At 36.0% G+C, this 25,252-nt stretch overlaps 1 protein-coding gene across 2 annotated transcripts in view; it reads left to right on the forward strand.

Annotated features, from left to right (window-relative positions):
- Positions 1-25,252, forward strand: part of DLC1 (DLC1 Rho GTPase activating protein) — a 215,364-nt gene that overhangs the window by 44,709 nt on the left and 145,403 nt on the right. For both annotated transcript variants that reach the window (XM_071432311.1, XM_071432310.1), the window contains 2 exons: positions 6,958-7,107; positions 9,593-9,733. In XM_071432311.1, the coding sequence (XP_071288412.1) occupies positions 6,958-7,107; positions 9,593-9,733 (291 nt within the window). The remainder of the gene's footprint in view (positions 1-6,957; positions 7,108-9,592; positions 9,734-25,252) is intronic.

The following is a 25,252-nucleotide window of genomic DNA, read 5'->3' on the forward strand; positions in this document are numbered from 1 at the left end:
AAAACAGAAACTATTTGGTTTGCTGTCCATTTGTAAACAATTCCTCACTTCCATGTTTGAAATGCACTGAATTATAAAGACATATAAAGTGTAAGTACCATTCACTTATTGGTGTATGTGTAACACATGCCAACAAAGATGTATCAAAGCTAAGTTTCATGTCACTGATGCTGATTTAATTGCTGATTAATAGAATGGTCTCTATTTTTCCTTGTTTCAGTCCTTGATTTATAGTATAATAGAAAAGAAACAAGATCACTGAAGCATTTTCTTGCTGATTTTTGCACAAAATTTCTAGATCTGAGATACTTTTTCAATAATAAAAAAATGTACCATCAGTTATCTATCACTCACATTCACATCACATTTCTATTTAATTACAGTGTTTCTCCAGTCTAATAATTAGTGTTCAGATTACTGTTAAAATATTCTTCACAGAGGAGTCTTTCCACTCACAGCAAACAGAAATAGGGTCCAATAAAGGTAAAGATATGATTTTTTGCTTACTTTGTAAGTCATAATCATTAAATTATAGTCATAAAAGATGATTTTAGAATAATTACAATGCTAATTTAGAGAATATCAAGAAAAACAAAGCTCAAAAGTAACCGAATTTGTTTATGCTGGAAAGAGCATGATTAATTACATTATGTTTACTGATACTTCTTTCCACCCAGTGAACAGAAATTACATTCATATTGTGCTCTATGTCTCTATGGAATTTGATTTCGGCAAATTTCTGTAGTCTTAATCCTGGTATGATGCAAAGTCAAGGATGCCTGCTGGGAGCTGGATGTCATCAGACTGGCTACTGTAATCAAGTGTAACTCCAAAGACTGCAGGATTTCATATATCATTTATACTTTATGAAATTATAGTGAAAGTATAAGATAATTAGTTTCTACATTGGACAGGATTTTCCATTTTGAGTTGGTTAACTTTGCATTTGTTTTTGCTTCTCTTAGTTACTGGAACTAGTGCCACCACTTATTTACATTAATATTACAGGAAAATTGGTATAATTCTAGTGTAGGAATGGCAGTCTGAGAAGTGCATGTTTTCCATTAATAGCTACCTGTGCTAATAGAGCATTAGCTAGAAAATCATCCTGATTGAGTTAGCTTAATACGGAGCTGTTCTGCTTCAACAGCCACTTCAGGAGCGACTGCCACGCCATCCCTGCTGAGTTAACACAGCTGTGCAACAATGATTCCTCAGATTGTTTTGCACCAAGGTTTTTGAGTGGTTTTCCATTTCATCAATAGCAAGTTGCTAAATTTCATTATTAAAACAACATCTCTGCTAGACAGTTTACTCTGCTGACATGAAACATGGAAAACTAGAATGCTAAAAAACCCCTAAAATTAGTAAATAGTCTATGGGTTGTGTATGTGTCTAGCAAAAAAAACAGCTGTAGAAAGGAAATTACTACAAAGGAAAGCTTTTGTTTGGATTAAATTGGCTTTGAATATGAAAGATGTCAAGTTTTTGCAATGGAAATCGGGTTAAGTTCAGGAGACAGTATCTGTGAAGAGCACATGAGTTTGAATGACTTCAGAAAAAGTTAGACAAATTGAGATGCTGCACCTCACTTCTAGTGTGGAAATTTCCTTGTTCCTATAATTTACCACTTGGGCATATTTGGATTTTTTGTTCTCTGTCACTTTTCAGCATATTTTATTCTTTTTCCAAGAGTGCAGCACTATCACTGCAAGCACTCTGCTCTACAGAAGGAGACATATTTTTTGCTTAGAAGTAGAAAAGGCATTGGTTTTCTTGAGACAACATATTGTTCAGAGATTGGTTTTCTAATGTGGTTGTGTTTTTTACTTTTTTCTGAGGATACAGTAGTGAAAATCAAAATTAGGTCCTAACATAGAAATCAAGGTCCTCTGAAGACTTCACTTTTGCAAACATCACTTATTTGTGTGTTTAACAGAAGTGAAAAAGCACAGGTATACTAGTGCTGTAGAACACTTTATATTTGGAAAGACTGATCAGTGATCTAAAGTTCTTGCAAGGAAAATGAGAAGAGAAGCTTTTTGAGAAGAAAAGCTATTCTCTCAACAGCAAGTGTGACTGTGTAGACGAAGAGCTGCAGGAATATATGAGCATGTCTCCTCACCTTTGGTGTGTACACAGGTGTAGGCCTATGTTGTTGGTTCCATTTTCAGTCTGCTCTATCTATTAGTTCAAATATTATTTATAATAGTAATCTTACTGTGATTTTTCTGGTTTCTAGGCTTGTATCTCATGTTAAAAAGGAAGAGAATGCTTTACCATGGGTTTTAATGTTCTCTGCCTGCAATCCCTCCATAATGAACAGGACTCTAATCACAGAATCATAGAATGGTTTGTGTTTGAAGGGATCTTTAAGATCCTCTAGTCCCAAATCCCCTGTCATGGGCAGATATATGGTACAATATAGCATAAAATTTAGAAAAAGATAAAATTCTTAGGTACTTTTCAAAGTTTGTAAACTCTACAGTTCTTAATGTAGAAGGATGAAAATTACAAATTATTTGCATATCTGCTAGTAAAAAATCATCAGACTAAATTCAAAACTGCATATTTTGCATCCTTCAATTGTTTCTTCCCATGGAAACCTTTATAGGATTAAATCAGTGATATATAATAAAATTCTCTTTTTTCAAGAAGGATTTTTCTAGCAAGGAAAGACAAGAATGAGTAATTTAATGCCATCTGAAATATATAGCATTAATATAAGATTTTAACTCAGTCCAGCTGGGTGCAGATCAAGAATACCAGGCAAAACTCAGCCAGCTCTTTCCATAAATGATCTCTTTCTTTTGTGGGTACTCCAGCTTGCCTTGTCAATTGTGTAAAAATCTTTCCTCTGAAATCCAAGTTTTCCGTTTCAAAGCAATGATGAACATCTTGACTCAAGAGTGTCAGGAAGGAGGTGGTGCCCTGATGGTCCTAGTAGGGGAATGTTTGAGTGGGATATTCTCTCCCCTCCTTAACCACAGAGGACTGCACTGGCACTGGGAGGGTCTGCTCAGTGTGGAAATCAGCAGATGCTTTCAGAGGGAGAACCTCCAGGGAAGGAGGGAGTGACTCAATCCCCCTGAAGGTAACATCAAAGAACACAAACTTAGTTTTTGAGTACCAATTTTTTTCTGTACAAAATTTTTGCTATGAAAATTAAAACAGGTTTTGCACTTAACAGTCTACACCCTTTTCAAAAGGTGTCCTTTGCTTCAGCTCTAGTCAGCCAAAAGAGGTGTGTGGGAAAAGAGACTGCAATAGGGACTGTGTGTGTGATGTAAAACAGTGGCTAGAGGGGGAAGGCAAAAAACACTTGGAGAAATACATGGTTTAAGACAGCAAGGAAGTGAAATACATCCAGCTCCATTTTCCCATGCCTGGATAAAACAGAATAGATGTATTAAATCCAAATTTAGGGTCATACCCTTTAATTGGTTTCTTCTGTTTGAGTTGGTTAAAATAATTGTAATGTATTGCTAGTATGGGTATGAAATTCTTGAAACCATAAATAAAAAGGAGGGAGTAACTTCTTTCTAGAGATACTCTGTTTAATGCTGCCTTCATACAGGGGTTTTTCTTCATCAAGTGTTTAAAATAACAATTATAGTATGTGTAGAGAATATTATATTCAGAAATTTCCAGGTCTTCTCACATTGCAACTTGGTAGTAAAAAGACACACAAGCACTTGAAGATATGGGAGTACATAGTGGGAAAATGTAGTGTTATTCTTGTCAATAATGATATGAGCTCCAAATTCACAAAAGCTAAAAAAACTGGCTAAATCTCATTTGCAGGCATGTTCTCAAAAATATTTTCATTCTATCAACATTGTTTACTGATGATAGCAACAGGACTTATAGACTGTTTTCCTCCTTGTAAAAACATTTGGGGTTTTATAATTTAGGCAATAATTCAAGTAATTCAAGCATCCTTCATTCTAGAAAGAGTTACAATGTTTTCTGTTCTAAACATATGGATTTATTCAAATTTAATTAGCTTCTTTATCACACCAGTGAGGATACAGATTAAAAGAAATATTGTTTTTTCCAGTTCATGACCTAAACTATTTCCTTCTTGTGTGGAGACATGTTAAAAATAAAATCTCCAGACAAATAACATATCGAGTTTGACCTACTGTTTATATTTGTTCTTCATGCCTGAATTGCCCTATGCAAATGTCTTAAGGCAGAAATTAAGGTTGTAAGGGCTTTCTTTGATCAGACATCTTCTAATGGCCAAGGTTTGACTTCATAATGGTAAAGGTAGGATTTCTGTATAATTCTATAAATGTAATTTATATTTTTGCATTCTAATTTGCAAGGTACATAGCTACCAGTGGGAAATAATGTGAAAAAACTGGAAGCAAAGGAAATACTGTGTTTTCAAAAGAAAACAAATTATTGCTAATACCTTGCTGGCTATTGATCGTATCATACATCAGTAATAAAATCTCAGAATATACACAAAAGGGAGATACAAAAAAGATAGGAAGGTTATAAAGCTCATGGAAATTCCTTGGAGACTATCAAGGCTAAAACTGTCTAAACATAAATTAATGTTATAGTAAGATTTGTTCTATGTGTTGTAATGAATTTCTAACTCAGGATTAGCCTTTTTTATTTTATGTGTTAATTGTTTTGTATGATGCTTAGACTTGCGTATAAACAAATTGATAGTGACCCAGCAAAAGAGGTGTTTAGTAAGTTGTAAAAGCAGAAAGTACAGTAAAAATGTTAATTTTCTTATGTTGATGTGAACATCAGCCAGAACCACAAAGTTAGGACTTCTAAACAGAATACTTAAATTCCATAATGATAATAATATTGTTTTCTGAAAGCAGTGTTTTCCTGCAAGGCCAGCACGTTATGTCAAGACTGAGTATCATTTTCAGCAATATTTTGCCACCTCTTCATTTCAGCAGATTCTTGTCCAGCACTCTCAATCTGCTGCATACAAAGCAAGTTTATACTATTTTGGCAGGATGAATCAAACAATTTCCTAGGGGAAAATTCCAGAATTTTTTTTTTTTTGTCTTTGAGTGAAATACCTCATATCTCTCTAGCCTGAGAAAAATCAAAACCAAAACCAACCACAAAACCAACAAACTTAAAACCCCCACCCAGCCACCACCACTTCTTTTGTTGTGGTGTTGCAGTGAATTTCTGGTTTTTAATTCCAGTGTCAATATTAGGTTGATTAGCCTTTACAGTGGTGTATTTCCAAGCAAAACCAATAGAAATAAAAACACCGCGAGGCGACTGTGTAGGAAGCCATTTTAGTAACAGCACTGGCATCCTCTGGATGTGTAAACTGGCGACAGTCTTGCTCACCATGGAGAACATGGCCCCTGTCACAAAGCAGATCATGTCTACTCTGTTAGCAGACACTCAGCTGCTCCACTGGGCTTTCTGTACACACTTGTTCTGACATTTGTAGACCTCAGGTATCAATTTAACATCAGTCAAAATGAAGATCCATGCAGTGGCAATGAATCATTTGGGATATTGCATTTTCAATTTGGAAGAAAGTGAAACTTAGCCCATTTTGGTGATTTCTGAGGTATTTTTAGGTGATATTCTTTCACCATCACTCTAAACTCAGTTCAAATTCATTGGAGGCTCCTGCAAACTCAGCAGCTTTTTTAGAAACCCTTTGCATTGTACATTGTTTAAAACTCTGCTATGGACTGACAGATTTGTATTTCTACTTTTCTAGGACTTGGTTAAGTAACCATCACATCTGTCTGGACCTAAAGATCATGTAGAATGTGGTTTATATGACTACTTCATCTGTACATATCCTTTAATTCTAGCAGGAAATACCTAATTCATGTTTTGCAAGGCCTTTGAAGCAGTCTATGAAAATCCTGCTAATCCTACCAAGAGAAGTCTCTATATAGTCTGAAAAACAGTTTAGTGACTATAAAATAAAAGGCTAATTTGGACACTTAAATTGCCTACTTCTTGGGCACAATGATGCAATTGTAACATCTTTGCATCCATTTCTTGAGAAGGATTTAAAAAATATTATCTCAAGTTAATGAAACTTCATATTTTCTAAATTCAAATTATGAAAATCCATAAAGAACTAGTAGGGGTTTTCACTGTCCTGAATTCTGAGGCAGGCTAGTTATCTAACTTTTGTGTTAAGTCTCTATATAAAAGGGAAAGCGAGGAACTCCTTGAGAGCATTATTTAGTCCATCTAATTTAAGATCTTGCTTTGAGTTGCACTTTTGAGGACCTGCTCTGCCTCCTTTTTCTACAGAGTATAGGGAAATTAGCCACATAAACTAGGTGTTTGGGGCTGTGATGTGAATACCCCCCCCCCCATCCAGCTCTCTTTCCAATCAGAGGATGTCTGATGCTGTGTTCCCTATTACCCGGATGTACCTCATGTATATCAAGAATTTCCAACTAAGAAAGAAATCTCTGCTACAAATCAACAGAACATAGTTACACTACTGAGTTCCATGAAGAAAAGAAGTTGGGGTTATTGTCAGCTGGAAAATGGCCTCTTGGAACTTGTCTCCTGTTTCCATCGCAGATTAATCATCATCAATTGTAATCATCATTCAACAATTTGTACTTGTACAATCAAGTTAATTAATTTGGGGTGAATATTTTGAGGACTGTTTAGAATCCACAGCTGTTTTGAAAGTATGTGTATCCAGGTAATGATGCATTTATTCCAAACAATTGTGCTGTTAAAAAATTTAATTGCTATAATGGATGTATATAAAAAATTAGTATAAAATATTTTTTCAGCAGTTCATTCCATCAATACTCAGTAAGATGGTTACAAAAAGCATTATTAAAAAAAAAAAAATTCTGCTCATTATTTAGTGTGCTTTCCTGGTAAATAAAGAAAAAGAGCTTTCATAATTTAAGATTGTTCTTTCCAACGAGTACCATTTCACATTTAACAGTTGTATTTTCTGTTCCATAGGAAATAACAGAGGATCGGGATCGTTCACGACTGGATTCAATGGTGCTGTTAATTATGAAACTGGACCAGCTTGACCAGGATATTGAAAATGCTCTCAGTGCAGGCTCTTCCCCATCCAGCACCCCGACATACAAACGGAGGCATATACCTGTAATCAAGTTTTATTATTATTATTCTAAATAGAATCTCTTTTTGCTTCACCTTTTTCTTTCAGTCGTCACATTTTTCAGCTCCTTAATTTAGAACTAAAGCTCTTTTTGTGAAGAATTTGACTTGTATTTTTTTTGTTTGTGTGTATGTATGTACCTGTTTTGAAGGCAATAATATTGCCATCCATTATTTCCTTTTGGCATCCTCTCATAAATGAGAGCTTCAGAACTCCCAGATAAAACAAAAGGAGATCAACAAGAGTCAGAAAATGTCTGGCTCTCTAATTATCACCTACTACAAATGGAGAGTCAGCACAGGCTCAGGGTCACACCAGTCTCAGAACATGAGTATGTGTCATTTGACATTACATAGAATGAAAGTAAGTCTGACCTACAGGTCTTGTTTTTCTGATAGGGGAAGGAAAAAAGCCCTTAGTCATTCAAAGTAATATTCTGGGCAGAACTTGAATTATTTAATGCAGGGGTTTTTTTATTCACTTAAAAGGATCATTCTTTGCTGAGAATAATTCAAAAGGGGATGGTACAGCTTACAAACATGACCGATGCATTCTCTTTTTTTCTGTAAAATGTTTATACATGTAACTCTGAAGAACATGAAATGGCTGATCCAAGGTACTCTTGTGCAGGCTTCTTGTTAATTTCACCCACATGTGCTGCAGCTGTTTTTCAGTTCAAGAAACTTGAGAAACACTGCCCCAAGATCTCTAGACTAGCATTCATATAATTTTTTTTTTGTTAGTGATATTCTCTTTTAAATAACAAGGAGTTTTTCCTTTGAAAGCCAGGCTTCATTATTGCTAAGTGAGTGGTCTGTAGGTGAGAAAAGCTGTATTTCACTGGGTTTGAGCAGCTGAAAATTACATAATGTGTCATTTTTAGAGGAAATCACATAATTTCACTTTCCATCGTTAAACATTTTCCCACTGAATATCAATGTTCTCACAGAATCTCCTTAAACACACTGATGACACAGGAAACCTGAAATACAGTGTTGACATCTGTTCTCTGTATCTCACCAATCCATGCCAGCACTTTAGCTAATTTCTTACAGCAGTAAAGGGAGCAGAGGTAATGTGTATGAGTAACCCTGCCTGACAATCAGAGGTGGTGCCTGCTCCCATGCTGCAAAGCCCCTCTGCAGAAAGACTGCTTGCATCAAACATGGAATATATGCTATCTATGGACAGTGATTTGCTAGGAATTTTTGAACCTTTGATTGTTGTGGACCAGAGGATCAAAAGATCTGTTTTTCAAGATATATAGGTATTGAGTTCAGGTTTATATTTATATTATAGTAAGAAATCATTTGAATATGATGTAAAAACCTGGGTGATGCAGCAGAGATCGTAGTTCTGCACCATGGCAGCATAGCTCTGCTAACTAGAAATTTTTGAGAGCAGCTGTAGCCAAACTGACTGCTACAGAGGCTGCTCCATGGCTCTGCTGCATTTCCCAGTGCTTCACATTGCAGATGACTCACTGGCAGGAAATATCTGACTCAAATACATGGTCCTACCAGGAGTCCAGCCTTGTCCCTGATTTCTATTGCTTTTCAGAACACCACACTCTCATGTACATGGCATATAGGCACCTGTCTAAATGGCAGCTTTGGCTTGGCAGACCAGAAACTTAACAGGAACTAACAAATCAAAGGGTGCTGAATCTTTGCAGATGAGGAGCAGAACCCCTGAGATGACTCTGCCTCATATTTCACCTATTCTAGGAACCTGGCATAAGGAAACTGAGGCTTTGTCTGCAAGGAGCTTTCTGGGATTAAGGGTTCAGGAGATTTTTTGCATCCTGTGTAGCTGCATTCATGCAGGCTGCACCTCATCTAAAAATCCTGACAGCATATGGCTGGTTCTACACATAGCCAGTGTCACAATTTATCTGCAAACAGTATAATCCCTTGCCCTCACCCTATGCAGTAAATCAAGCATGTGCTAAATTTTTACTTCCTCAACAATAAAATATACTGTATATCTTCTTTTTATTCTCAGAAAGAGGAATGTAATCAGTGTCATTAAAAGTAAGGGCATTTTAACCAGAAATGGTATTTGGGTGATAAGTGTCTGGTGATTCAAGAAAACTGAGGAGCTGTACCTCTGAATTGTATAAACTGCTGGAGGGTGAAGTCATTTCGTCTGCGTAATGGCTTACAGATGTTCACTAGCCTGCAGTGCTGCAGAGACAGAAGGTGGGAGCACACAGGAAATACTGAATATCAGAGAAAAATGCCAAACTTCCGCATCCCTTAACTGATTTTTCTTACCTTGCATTCTACCATTTAGCTTTGATGTTAGTAGTGATTTATAATTTCAGAACAGCAACTAATGCAAATCACCACATTGAAAAATACAGCAAGCATATATATTTAAGTGAGCTTGCCTAAATATTTTCATTATTTAGCAGAAATATGATTTTATTTCACATTTACTAAAGAGAGTTGCAAAATTTTTCTACAGGACGTTGAATCTGGTTCTGAAAGTGGAGTGGATGTTGCTTCAGTAAATCACTCACAGACTAACTTGTCTTCTAATATCCATGCTCCTGACCTAGCATCTCCCTCTTCAGTAGCCAGCTCTGGAGCTAAACCAAAGGCTGGGGTGAGTACAAAGGTTATATTTTTTTTTTTAAACTTCTCTCATTATTCCAGATTGGAAGTGAAGTTAAAAAATATTACACTATTCATTACTTGGATTGTACAACAGAATGTGTGTGACACTTAGGAAAAAAATGAAAGAGGTCTCAAAGGGCCATTTTAGTAGCTAACAATACTAGAAGTTTCACATTTAAATATACACTATTAACAGCTAATGATTACAATAAGCTGTGTTTTTACATGAGAAAATAATTTAAGGGAGCAATGCTGTTTAGGAAGGTAAGTTTTTCTTGAAGTGGTATCACTCAAAACATTTCCTAAATCTCATGAAAGGTTCTGCCAGAGAAAAATTGTGGCTGATTTATGATGTTCAAACCCAGTCATCCTGGTCCTCTTGAAGGTATCTACTACCCTACTGATCTGAGAATGTCATTCTAAGGCAAAATTTGGTGAGTGGTTCCAGGTGCTTCCTTGGGACAAAGGGGAACCTCTGAGCCAGCAGAGACTTTTCTGCTAGTCCCAGTGCATTCTAGGTGGTGAGGAAAGGCTGGCCTGAGAGTTCAGATATGGCAAGGAACCTCCTTCTATATTCATTCATAGATACACAAAACTATTAGAAGCATGGTTCTTTCTTTTGCTGTTTTCTGTCTTTTGAAGAATTCTTCTTCATAATGTTTCAGCCATCAACATGTGCAGAAATGCTTGGATGTCCTAGGAACTCCTGGTACACTGTCTGTTCCCTCTTGAACTTGCTGTTTCCACTGCTCAAGAAGCATAGAAATCTAGACTTCTAAGTTTTGCCTATGCTGAAAAGTCTTAGCATAACTCCTACTCCATCTGTTCACTTACTGAAATGTTTCTGGTTACCAGACCAGCAGAAAATCTAGGATAAAATATTAAAATGAAAACGTAGCTAGCATAAATATATGTTTAGAGCAAGTCTATAAAAAGTAAAATAGAAGCCACCTGCCACTTATGCTACAATAATAGCAAGTTAACTAATGCCTTAGATTGTGGCTAACAGAAGTTCTAATAAACATTTACATTTGGGATTGTTCACTTGTACAAAAATAAATTCACTTGTAATTTATCATCAGTGCATAACTATAGCAAATAGAGAGCTCTGCACTCTGTCACTGCATATATAGCAGCAAATTCTCAAATAAGTACATATGTTATTCTGCAAGGTGATATCCCTTTTTACCAGACCCTGAGAAGCACCCAGAAACTTTTTCACTTTTTAAGGTATTAAACGTCCCTTTTGAATTTCTGTGTTTCTGCTAGTATTTGGAGAACTCTTGATACCTGGCTTTGCAGAAGTGTGGGTCACTTCCTGGGAGTTAGATATTATGTGTTAATTCAGCTTCAGCAAGTATCTTTCTGACTTTTGCTCTGATTAATATATCATGCTGAGCATATATCCTAATGTTATTATATAATTTTATAATTTTTTATGAGTGAAATTAAATTTTTTCCAAACACAGCTCTCTTCTAAAGTTTTGCATTCTGCAACTCCTCCTACCCTGTAGCAATCCATGTAGTGATCTCCTCTGAAAATCCACAATGTGGTGTTCTGTCTATAAAGGAAACTTTTGGAGTTTGGGGAATTTTTTTTGTTTTGTTTTTGTTTTTCTAGTTTTGATTTGGATTTTATTTGGGGATTATTTTGTCAGACTAGCTATAGGAATAAAATTATTCTGCACTTGAAACTCAGTGAGCTACTTTTTAATAGGAATGGGCTTCTTCAAAGATTTTGCTCCCTTTTTGGAGTTTGTAACTGCCGATCTCCAAGAGTTCCAGATGCTTAGACTCCAAGGACAACTTCTTTTGTTGTGTTTATTAATAGTATGTAAACAGGAGTGCAAGGGTGATTAGTTATATTATGGAATGATTTGTGGTATTTTTAAACAAACTATAACAAACAGTTGACTGCATCAAAGTCAGACTGTAAAGTTAAACACCACATCATATCCAGACCTGGGTAGTGGGAATACCAAGGCAGGGCAGGGGGACATGAATCTGGATCTAGTTCCTGATAAAGAACTTGCAAAAGATATTAACTACACAGGATACAGTAATTTTGTGCACAGACAAACCATGTCCATTCATGTTCATTCAGCTTTATATGGATTTAAACCAAACTGTTTCAAACAGTGTGAAAATGTGTTGGGATATCTATAAGCATAATTTGGTTTGATAGTCCTAGTGGAAATTATTGACTCATTGGTTTATGGAAAGCAGGATATTTTAAATTTTCACGAGAAGATTTTATAAAATGCTAAACAAGAATCGCATTTAAAATACAGTGTCAATTAGAATATTCTATGCAAATTAGTAATAAATATTATTTTAAATAAAACTGAGGTTATGTGTATATATTTTCATGCACAAGTTGTTTAACATTTTGTGAAGGTTCACTTTGGATAGTCAAACCCATTCTTGTCAGTGTAAATGCCTGTGAACTGTACATATCCATATGTGCAAGCACCCACCTGCATGCTCACACACACAGAGAAATCCTTACTGAATACAGGCAACACAAGGAGAAACAGGATTCTCCACAGAGCATGGTGGAAAGGCTTCTCTAGGAGTCTGCAGGGTGCAGCAGGAAGGCCTTTGATATGCAGATGTACTTGGTATTTTGGGCTTATGAGAAGCACACCGCTGAATAACCTCCATCCTAAATTCAGGATGCCACTGTTATATCTCATGGTCAGGGTGAAATAGCAACAAGTTACCAACAGGGTGTTTGAACCACAACTCGTACATGTTTGGAAAGGTGCTTATATGTCAATCCTGGCAAAAATAAGGATTCGTGTGACTGAATAGATACATTTCCTACATAATTTAGGATGGGAAAGTAAGAAATGGTTTTGGCATCCTTATGTTACTTACATTTACAGAGTAAAAAAAAAAAATCATGCTGCTATAATAAGCACATCTTTATGTTCTGGGGATTTATTAATCAGTCTCCAAAATGAACAAAGATTTTTGTATATTAACATTGAGGATATACACTTGGCTAGCACTAATCACATGAGAGTTGAAATCAGGCTAAAAAAAAATAAGAAATCAACAGTCTTTTGCCCCAGTGGCCATGAGAAACACTGGAAAAAGAGTGTCTTGTCTGGATTTGGAGAGAAAGGAATGTAAATATTCTACATGCCATTGCCTTCCACAAACCAATGCTATACATTAGGACAATTAAAATATTCTTAACAATAAAGACCAGAAATTATTTATTTTTAAATGTGGTTTTATTATTATAGAAACAACATGGGACTACAGTACTTAGAATGTGTTTTAATTACTAAAAGCAAGTTACCATATCCTTCTCCAATGCCCAGTTAAAAGCTAATCAGTTAAGGAAAACTTGAATCAATTATCATTGTCTTTTTTTTTTTTTTACTTCCTCTGTACAAAAAATTGGCTAAAGGACAACAGCAACTAAGGCCTAAAAGTTGTGGCCAAAATCTTGTCCTTGAACATCTGCTCTGCAAAGCCTGTTTATTTTCTGTTCAGGTGAAAAAAAAAACCAGCCATGACTATTTTCTACTCCTTGTCTTGGCAGTTTTATCCCTCCTGCTTCAACAGTGTCCAAGTTAACCTTAATCACACTGTACAAAGGTAATCAGGCATCTATTATCACCAGAATAGCTGGTACCCAGGAACAGATTGTTTCTCAGATTAGCTATAATGACTCATTTAAGATGCATTCAATTCTCAAAGTGATTTAAGACATCAGTTGTGCCTGCAAGTATAAAATTACCTAGTCTGGCTGAGCACTGGAATGGGCTTCAGGCATAGCTGCTGGTATCCCTGAAGCCTTGGCTGAGCTCAGGACTCCACTTTCACAAATCTTGTTACTGGACTGGGACAAAAACTTGTATTATCTAGATGACAGATTTGCAAACTTTTAATTTATATACACTAAAATAATTTAAGCAAGTGTGCTTTTGATCCATAATCATGTATTTTAAAATTTGAGTCTTTTAAAAAAAACGAGCTCATTTTGTGAAAAATAATTTTGAGATTTGTAGATTAAGAAAGAGTTCAAGTTTCCTGCTACTTAACTACACTTATTTTTAATTATGAAAGAAGATAAAATTTATTGTAGGTACAAGGGAGCCTTGATTTAAAATTAAATATTAATGACAGAGAATTATCAAATTATTCCAAGGATTGAAATGTTTACATTTCCTACTGCATTAGGCTATACCATAAATTCAGTGAACTATGAGGAACATACAGAATATGTCAGTGCATTTGTGCTGACAAATCTTTAGCAGTGGGTCATGCAATTTGAAAAGTGGTAGATTTTGGTCTCTGAATGATACTTTTATGCTATATTTGCTTATTTATCCAAGTCCTCTTATAACTTTTCTAAATTTTCTACCATTATAGCATTCCTTGAATTCTTATTTTACTCATTCAGGCAAATGGAATTAACTGAAATTTAATCTGGTAAGCATCAGGGAGAAAGATCCTTACTGTGCAACATTAATTCAAATACTCTTTCTTTAAAACTTGATTATTTTATGAATACAAGATGAGAAAACTCTTCTCAATGCCTGATCAAGTTGATTAATTTAGTATTGTCTTTCATATCTATGTTTAAAACAAAGTGTTTTAGACAGCCAAGGTAAGGGAATTATGGAATTAAGTTTTCACACAATCACAATTTCATTTGAATGCTAACAACTTGTTATTTTAGCACACAAAAGGTAAAAATCCATGAAGTTACATTTGCCAATCACGTATAAGAAAACAGCAGGATTATACTGTATTTGCTGTATGAACTTCTCAAAAATTTTCTTTGACTTGGTATTGTTCCCCAAGGAATCTGTATTCTAAGTATCTCTTCCTATGATAATCCTAAGTGTACTTATTTTATCTCAAATGAAATGACAGAGCTTTTTGTTCTGTGGAGTCTTTTAAGCACTGTAAATCTTAAAGGTGAGCTTTTTTTTTGGGAGGGGGTGGGGGGGGGCTGGTTGGGGGTTATCCTACAATTTGAAGGAACATCACTGAATCCAGTTATGACATCTTTGACAAGGTGTCACCTTTGCTTTGTTCAGGGACAGTCTCTCTCTCTCTCTCTCTCTCTCTCTCACTGGTCACTCAGGATTCAATATTGAGGTTTCTCTCAACCTCAGTATTGAATCCTGAGTGGCCAGTGTAAATTCACAATGCAATGAAAGGTTTGCAATTTTATCCAGGTACAGCATAGCCCAGGAAATACACGTATTAGGCTATCTGCTCTCGGTTCCAAGTTCAACCCCAACAAAATATTGGTAATCTAAATAAATACCCAGCTTCTGAAGTGCTAAGCATGAGAACTTCTGGGACTTTCCAAGATGTCAAGTTGTACATTTACAGTTCTGTCTCTTCTTGCAACTTGTTTATAGCAGCTATGCTTATATACCGGGGTTTTTTCTCATGTTTTCTGGCTTTTGTAGAGTTGCTGACACTGTCTTCAACACTATCTCCATCTGGTTGGTTTTGATAATAATTTTTTATAAACTGAAGAAAAAGTTTATGACTTCTTCAGCTGTAACACCACTAATTGTGCTGTTAGAAATGTAAAGTACATTTTTTCACTGTCTGCTGCCACCTGGTGTTTTGCTCTTTTAGATGAGGGGCACTGCACAGGGGACATCAAGCACTTGGGCATAGGCAGGTATGTTTTTGCAGAATTAGGATATTATGCCACAGTTAAAAGGTTTAATGATCAAAATTAATTAACATAGTCTATTTTTAGTTTATATTTAGAAATTACATATTGCAACTTTGATAACAAAATGCTTCGAAGTGAAAATTTCTAAGTCACTTACTGACTTAGAAGTTGTTCCAAAGCAATATTTATATTGTAAAAGTTAAGAAATATGCAGAGATCAATTTGCAAGTGGGGAAAAAGGTTTTTTAATCTACTATGCAAGGATAAAATAACCTGTTTAGTTATTTGCACCTCTTTCCAGCAAATAGATGCTTCTCATGATGACACATAGATAAGTCTGCTGGCAGCCTTGTCTTCTTCCAGTGGTTTGTGGATATGCCTAAATCTCCTTTAATGGAATCTGTCTCATTTAATGGAATCTTCCAGGTGAAAATGACTTCTTCTAAAAGCTATTTTGAACCATTAGGTTAAAGGGTTAACTTAAATATTAGGGTATTAGGGTGATGTTAACAGCGGGTGGACAACGATGTTCCCTTGGTTTAAGACAAAGAGCCTAAAGAGCTTTCAAAGCACAGCAAATAGCAAATTTTGGATGGGCCTGCATTAACACTATGTTGAATATTCTGTTTTATCACACACACAGTCTGATTTTGCAGACTAGCATTGTTGAGGACAGGCATTCAGCCTCCTACATTAGATATACACCTGAGAAGGAAGAAAGCAAAATTATGCTGTGTATAAACTTAGGTGTACTTGCACTTAAAAAAAATTTAATTATTCTTCATCAATAAACCCTCTCCTCTTGTGAAATCAACAGCAGAAGGCTCAGTTTCTCTAGACATGGTAGGTTTGATAGAGTGTCAGGATATCAGCATTTTTTTAGTTAAACAACTCTCATATGAAGCTGGTCAAGCCTGAATTTTAAGAGTTTGCTGGACTTTATTTTCCATGATAATACGTTCTGAATGCCAGACACTACATGAAATGTTCCCATTTGTTGTCCAATTTTAATGCCTGATAAGTTTAGTTCAAGTCTGTCTTCTGTGCTCTTCCATATGGATTGAGTTGAATCCCTACCAAGTTTCCTTTTTTCCCTGAAGTTGCTTAAATGTGTTTAACTGTATGTCAGTATGAAATTTTAACTCTTTTTCAGCACCTGCCAAGAAAAGCATACATGACATTTATATCACTACGTTTTTTTAAAAAATACTTTGTAAATTTTCCCTGTCAGTATGTAATCTATATAGTGCATTTCTGCATTGAAGAATTTCAATGGCATTCTTGTTGCATGCATGTGGAAAGATGGGCAAAATTCTTAAATCATTTTCAATTAGAAGGCTGTAAGTGCAAAATTGCTGAAATTTATGTAAATTGCTTCTTAATGTCAGTGGCATTAATAATTTATTTCTCTGAAGAAAACCAAAATCCACTAAGCACTGAAAATTTTTATTAACAATTTGTTGTTGTTTAAATTGCTACAATGCAGAGGTGTATACATCTGTATGGAATTGCATTATTTTTAGTATCAGCCAACACTTGTAAAAATTATCACATCAGGAGATGGTGATTGGAAAAGTGAGGTACACAGCAAGTAATCTCTACTTCTTAAAAACAAGGGACAATTTTTTCAAGGATTAAATCTGTGAACATCACTGATATTTTGGAATTTAAAAGTAAATTGATCTCAAAACATGCTCAGGGATTTTTCTGGGAAAAAGTTTATAACCCATCAAAACAACAGATGGTGCACATTATCATCAGTTATCAGTTTGTCATTGGGATTTCCATGGTTTTGTTCACATCTTCTAGTCTACTGCAGGTCTGGGGAGTGGGAAGTAGCCTACATGGATCCAACACAGCCACAGACATGCTCTGAACCACTGACAGCTGTACATGGAAGCCCTTACTGGGCTATTTCTCTTACATGGAAGCTGTTTCTCTTGCACTGAGTTTTATCTCAACATAAGTTCTCCTAGTGACACATGCCTTCTCTCTTTCATGCCTGATAGAGCCTTTCACAGCAAGTAATAAATGCCAAACATTTCTGGGAAACTGTTGAAAAGAAGGAATCTGAAATTCCCTGTTAAAATTGTACTGAGATATATTGCATGAGTTATTACATCTGTACATCTCACTTTTTTTAGAATTCTACCTCTTTGAAAGGAAACAATTGGAGGATATAATGGGGGGATTAATTATACCACATGCAGAATAGCATAAGGATTTTAATGATGTAATTCCTTGAAACAGCATTGAAGATCTGTGCCGAAATGAGAAAAAAACTGTTCTGTGTGAAAGCCTTTCATAAACACCATAGAAAAAGAAGTATGCATACATTTGTGATTGTTTCCATCCTGTTCAGAGATAGCTCAAGATACCTTCAAAATCACCCGGAGTAGGCTTTCAGAAAGGGTCAGTAAGTCCCCTTGCAGGACAGGATAAAGGGATGGAAAGCAAGAGAACTTGGAGACTTGCAAGTTGCAGAAGCTAGGTTACAAATTTACTGAAAACTGAGGATAAAGGGCATTAAAGCCATGAAAAAAAAATGAATGTTTTGCCAACAGACCAATAGGTGACGGCTGCAACTTTATGCAGCCCAACAGTGTTGCACAGCACTTCCAGCTAGGACAAACTGTTGTTGGATGCTGAATTGTTCGTTACCTCATAATTTGCCAAGGACACCTTTAGTTTTAATTTTGGGTTGCTCTATGAAGAAATCCATTGTATTTCTGTCAGACTCTGTGAGTATTATTTATTTCATCTCCAAGGACTTAGATCACTGGGAGAGAAGTAGTCAAACTAAACAGCATGGATTTAAGACCATCTTGTGACTGACCTTATCCCTGAGCAATTCAGGAGAACAGAAAAATCAGAGTGTTTTGAAGATGGGAAAAAACAGTGTCATTTCAGGAGTTGATTTGTAAGATAATGCTTAGGTTCAGTGGTGCAGTTGTTTCTGTCTCCTTTGTGTGATTCGAGGAAGGAGTTCAAACCACCCAACTGTCCCATGCAGTACTGCCATGTAAAGCAGGTGAGATACACAATGACAACAGGCAATCTTATCTGAGCTGCCAAAAAATTACTGAGAAACCTACTGCTTTGAGTATCTGGTGTGCTAATCTCCAAAGTGTTATCTATTAGTGACCATGTAAACTAATATTAAAAAAGTTGGCATGACAAGATAGGAATTGTTCTATTTATTATAAAGTAGTGTTACTGTAAAAGTCTTTTTAAGTAATCCTCTATTATTCATATCCAAAAGTTTGGTGCTTGATGGGATTTTGGCCTATATTGAGATGTTATGAAATTTAAATCCCTTTTGGCATAGTTGTATATATAAAAACAGGAAAGATCATAATTATTTTAAAATTATTATTTACTTAAACTTAACTATGCTCCTGAATCACTAAAGCGTATTTTTTCCTGTTTCTTCTTTTTGTTTTTTTTTCCCTTTTTCCTTTTTTGGTTTCTTCTTTCTTTCTTCTTCCTTCATCCTTTATTCTCTTTCTTCTTTTTTTTTTTCATTTTCTCCTGTATTCCTTTTATTTTCTTCACATTTTCCACCTTTCTGACTTTTACTCTGGCTCTGCATCTTGCCTAAAGTCACTATAGTTACTTTCACCAAATTGTACCAGCCCTGCTCCAAAGTACAGTTTGCCTCCTGCATATTCCATGGCTGTCTTTCACCAGATCACTCCCAATAAGGTCACTGGAATGGTTGTGGAATGAGCAGCCACAATCTTGCTTATTTCTATAAGCATCTGAATTTCTTCTCCTCTAATATACAGCTGGACAACCAGCCTACCTGTGAATTGAACTGGGTGGAATATTGGCACTTTGTGCAAAGATGGGTATGTGATGTTTTCCCAGCCATGCACTGAGGACCAGCGCCCCTGGGGGACAAGTACACCACTAATAATTGTTTACACTGTCAGTCTTGCTGGTATTGAATTCAGACTCCATAAATTCACGTCTCTGCTTGCAGTTGTGGTTATTTTAAGTGTGATTTGGGGAGGAGGAGAGGGGGAGGGGAATAATGTGTATTTAGCTGAAGAGAGAATATGCAAAACCTCAAGAAAGGAAAGCTGTATTAAAGGGGAAAGAAACAATGTAATATGTAAATATGTCTTTTGTGAGAATTTCCTGTGTTTTATCTAAGAAAGAATTTCAGGCTTGAGTCCAAGACAAATAAAGGAGCACAGAACGAGGGAATAAAGACAGAATTTGAGTAAGAAAAACAGTGACAACAGTTTAATCTTTCTGCCAGTAGATGGAGAGCACAGGAAAGCAGAAGCACTCACATAAAGAAAGAAGGAAAAAACCTTGCATCAGCTTCTTTAAGGGAGTGATAGATGAGAGAAGAAAAAAGCAAGAAGCAGGGTGGGGGGAGGGAACAGATTGTAAACCAGGAGGAAACTGGGGAAAAAAAATGGATTCTGAAAAGTAAAGAGGAAATGACAATTCCTAAAGTGTCAGCTCAGCTTGGTCAAATCAGTTTGTTGGTGAATAAATAATTATCTTCTTTCATGCCTTGTACACTGTACTCTTTACTTCTGGAACATGGTTTGAAAACGTGGCATGAATAGTTTGCATTACTGAAATGAAATAAATCCATGTCTGCCTTTTCAAGTACTTTTCCAGACACAGACATGCTGTGAGTGACATCATGGAAAACCTTTTCTTTTTGTCCTTTACATATACCTCTCTTATAAGGAATTTTCTTCCTCCTGAGCTCTCCTTCTTCCTGTCTCTCTCTCACTCTCTTCCATGTCTCACTTCTTGCTTGCTTGCTTTCCCTTTTTCTTTTCCTTTTCTTTCCTTTCCTTTTTTCTTTTTTTCTTTTTTTTTTTTTTTTTTTTCTTTTTGACTTCAAAGCCAGGGTGGAAGCAAGGAATTTGGTTAGCTCTCTGTTTAATAGTTGAAAGAGCATGGTTTGGGGTTTTTTAATGCACAAAATTCCTCTCAGTGAGACATGCCACACATTCTGATCCCTCCCCTTCAGGCAGTTACACACTATTAAATATGGGGTTGGAAATGACATGCGTCTGGAAATACAGAAATGAAACAACCTTCCACTTTCTGCAGTGCACTGTACAATGAAGGTGTTGTAAATTGTTAATTGAATGGCATGGGCTTCTAGTTAGTGGGGCTTTCTATAAATAGAAACTGTACATTCCAGCGTGTTGCCACTTTTTTATTTTCTTCAGACTAACTGAGGAACCTTTCTATGTTACAAAGAGATTAGCAAAGTTTTATTTTGTAAAATACATAGTTTGTGCTCTGAAAGTTTGTTCTATTTACCTTCTCTTACCAAACTGTCTTTATGACATTTTTGTACTATCCCCGTTTTAAAATAGAAGTAAAATCAGGCAACCTGTAATGGTACTTGATACTCCCTGTGTCCTACCACCCAATAAATGGTGAAATATGATTACTGTATTTTAAATAATACTCCACATATTACATAGAAAATAAAAGCAAAGTATTGCCATGAAGAATACAAAAAGGCAAGCAAGGTACTGCTTGAGATGGAAAGATGAGAGATCCTTTGACCTCCCAAAGTTATGAAAGTTTTGGATTTCCTCTCTGAGAAGAAAATGTTGCCTGTATGTGAATGGCACTGGACTGGGAAGCTTATTCTTCCACAGTAGTTTGATAGGTGACAAAAAACTGCACATGGGAGATACCTAGTGAGGAATTATAGGCCATTGAGTCTGAGGAGTGCGATGTGAAACTGAAATAGGGTTTAATTTCATAGAAGGGAGTGGAGTAGATGATTGAATTAATCACTCAGTGGTATGTGATCCTGCAGAATGCACTTTCTTTACAAAGCCATCACTCTTAGTCCAGCATATTTTAACTGCAGTGCTATAGCCCTAGGAATGTGAACACAGCTTACTAGTATCAATGTGTAAATGCAAGATTATGTGGGATTAAATATACTGCTCCTTTGAAATGTGATGAGTTTCAAAACATCTCAAAAGATTGACTGAGATAGGTGTCCTTGGAAGACTGATTGAACTTTCATATAGCAAAATCTTAAATTTAAATATTTAATATTTAAAATTGTGAATTTTCTGCTATTAAATTCAACAATGCAGTATCTGGCTGGAGAATCCATGGGTTGATAGTTTTAAGGCAGATAGAAAAAAACATGACAGAAAGTGATAGAGCCAATTTCATATCCAGCTTTCAAACCATTAAAACAGAACTGTGTTTGCTCATTTTAGAGATTTGTTACACAGTCACATGTAACTTGTCTAATTCTACTTTTGCTGCTTTGCCAATACAAAAGCAATTCAAGAAAGTTCTAGTTTTGCTGTTGCCAGCACCGAGTGATGTTTCAACATACTTAGGGATTTCAGGGTGTATTAAAACCTCTATTCTTAGGAAAGGAAAAAAAAAAACTTAGCAGATTTCTCACACAGTTTGACCCACCCTGTGGATAATGTCTTGGAAATACAGAAATTACAGAGAAAAAATTGGAGCATTTGGATTCTGTATGAGGAAAAGGTAGACTTTTTTTTTTCCCTAATTCAAAGAACCTGTCTACCTAGAAGCCATTCTGCACTTCAGGAAGACACGTGATTGTCAAATTGTGAAAATATTGCCAAGAAATAAAGGAATTTGGGAATTTATATGTTCTCTTCCTTGCACTTTTAATAAGGAAGAATTTATAATTTCTTCCAAGAGCCTTGAAAACACAACAAAATTTTCAGAAGTCTAGTTAACTTTAAGCTAAAATTTCTTTTCTGTAAGCAACATAAATGTTTGGGAGTCAAACTTCCAAAAAGTATGTTGCTCTTAGTTCTTTTTCTTTTCGTGTCCCAAAGGTATTTGCACTTTTCTGAAGTATTTGTTCCCTTCATCCATCTGAACATAACACACAGTACTGAATTCAGTATAGTTTTTTTAGTCATGGGCTGAATTTTGTGCATACACAGAATGCAGGTAGTTTTTCCAAAGTGCTACCACAGAGAATCTCTGATAATTTTTCCCATTATATTTATACCTCATTTTTTATATAGTTATGCAGATTTTTTTTTTCTTTTTTTTCCTTTTTTTTTTTTCTGATGGGTCCTTTGACAGACCTATTGGAAAATGTTTAGCTGCTGATAGATGAGATTATTTGCCAAAGGAATTTTGAAGACCAAGAACTTTTGAAGACCAGGACCTTGAGTCACTGAGACAGAACCGATATGTCCTGTAACCTTATTCAGAATTTCACAATCCTTGCTAAACTGCAAGATAAGGGGCCAAAGGCAACAAACCAGCAGGAGCCAACTCAGAATGTGCCAAAGTTCATAGAACAGTTGCTTCAGGCTAAAGTTTGTTGACCCTTAATCACCGGGGGTCATCAGTGGTGCTGCTGCAGGGCCCTGCAGAACGTGAGCCCGCTCAGATCTCCCGCTGCTCCTGCCCGGGCGGCCGCTGGGCCACGGGGAAAGCTGGGATGGGATACACGGATTCCACGGCAGCGCTTCAGCCGTGCCTCCCTGCAAGAATGCTTCTTTGGGTCACCATCCTTCAGTAACACACACCCCTGCAAGAATGCTTCTTTGGGTCACCATCCTTCAGTAACACACGCCCCTGCAAGAATGCTTTTTTGGGTCACCATCCTTCAGTAACACACGCGTCCTCTGATTCTAAACTTCCTTAATCTCTTGCAAATGGTGTGGGTGGGGTTCATCACAACACAGGCAAAATATTCCTTCCAGTTAACATACCTTGTATGCTTTAGGTACTGTGTTTTGTCATTGATTGGTATTAATGTAAGCACATACGTGCACAGTTTGAGTTTTAAATCATTTTCTGTTAAGTCACAGTGATAACATTGTTGAGAAATGCCCTTTTCCTGTTAAGTTTCCTTTGTTAGTATTACCTTCAATAGCTGCACTACAATGAGTATGTTACATTGCTGCATAATCCTGTGAAAGATGTAGAGAAACAACTGGCATTTCACACTCTGATCTTTCAACAAATTCAGCATGCAAGCGTTCACTGACAAAAAACATGATTTGGTCTTGTGGTCTGTAACAAGATACCCAGTAGCAGCTACTAATGAGTAAACGTAGCAATGATGCCATCCATGATATAGTAAAATCTTTAATGCATATTTTTATGAGCTGTACTACATATTTGGACAGTTCACAATTTTTCTACAAATGTAATCTTTATGACAGTGATAGAACTTTAGAAAATATCTCATTCTAGCAAGACAAAGGCATTTCCATATAGTCCATGAAGAACATAAATTGCATTAAAAAGTTCTTCAAAAGCTCTGGAATTGTCAGTGATTCTCATCATTCTTTTGTATACGAAAGTAGAAAAAGAGAAAGGGCATATGTACCCCTGGAGCAGCAGTGCGTTGAAGGGGCTGAATATTTTGGAAATGATGATCCTCTTTAGAAGGAAAGTGGAAATGGGGAAATGAGAAGAATAACAGCAGTTCATGTTTCACTAAAAATTAAAAGACTAAACAGTTGATGAAGAAAAACCATCAAAATATTTTAGATCAAAAAAATTCGGTATTTTGTAATGTTCAGGATTATTGAGAGCCTAGATGCTTCAGAAAAATACTCTTAGGGTAAGATTCACAATTGTGAGAAAAGCCAAAACACAGGAGGCTGGAATCCTTCCCATTTTCCTCATGAGGGTCATGCCCACATACATCAGCAAAGTTTTCTCATTGACTGTTCCAAGTGCTTTCAGGACTGTACTCTTTTTCTGGGGTATCCGAAAATGTTTGATATCAGTCAAGATCCCAGTGTTCCCAGAATAATTAGAATGTTATTTATGTGACACAAATGATCATTTTCCTTGTACTCCCACATCAGTGTGAATGAGGACTGTTGCTTTATGCTGGTTGCATTCCTTCTGGTGTATGGGTAATTCTTCTGCCCTGTTTGTGCAGGATCTTGCACAATGAGGTTGTGGTCCCAGTCTGTGGCTTTTGAGTGCTTCAGTAATACAGATAATGTTGTCACTACTTAAAATACATTTGTGAAGTGTAATCATGTCTGCTCTCGATGAGAACTAAAGCAAAAACACTATCAAGCTACCAATATCACCATTATTTTTATTTTTTCAATTGCTGCAAGTATGGTGTTTGATTTCAGTAACAGTCCTGTTTGAAGAAGGTTTCAGTCTAAAGACCAAGGTAAGGCAGCTCACACTAAGAGAGACAAAAAAACCCCCACAGAATTGTTAATGAGTAAAACATTTTAAAAAATGCTCTCTCATTATCTTGTCTTCAAACAACAGTGGGCTAGGGGCAGCATTTGACATGGGCAGGGACACATAAGTCTTTGGGGAAATAATTGTTGGATGTAATGACTGACTGTATTTGACAAAATAAGCCTGTAAACAAGGCATCTATGGGCATGTTTTTGATCCAGGAAAAAAGGTATACTGTGAGAAAGAAACAAATAAGCATGGTCACAGCCTTTGTCAGAGTTCAGATCAGAAGCAGGGAATAAAACAATAGCAATGAAGGCATGGATTTACACTGTGTTAGGTGAAATATGAAGGTGATGATTGATAAATTTTATCTGAAATTGGTGGGTGTTGACTATCTCTACAAATGAGAATCAAAACAGTTTTAGACAGCAGATACAATGAATAATTTATATTTAACATTATGGAAGTGGCATAAATATATATAAAAGCATCATTTGAGAAACACATGTGATATGTGGCTGTGATGGGAAAGTGTATATGAAGAATTAGGTTAAAAGTTTAAATGCAAGACTTTTTATTGATACATGATGGATTGAGAAATTTATTTTAAAAAAATGTCTGCACATAATTTTCCTAGTATGAAGGGGTTTTTTAAAGATTCCCTCT

Source organism: Agelaius tricolor, unplaced genomic scaffold (genome assembly GCF_023055355.1).
Source record: "Agelaius tricolor isolate 1412-34295 unplaced genomic scaffold, bAgeTri1.0.p SCAF_8, whole genome shotgun sequence".
In the NCBI taxonomy this organism is placed as follows: Eukaryota; Metazoa; Chordata; class Aves; order Passeriformes; family Icteridae; genus Agelaius; species Agelaius tricolor.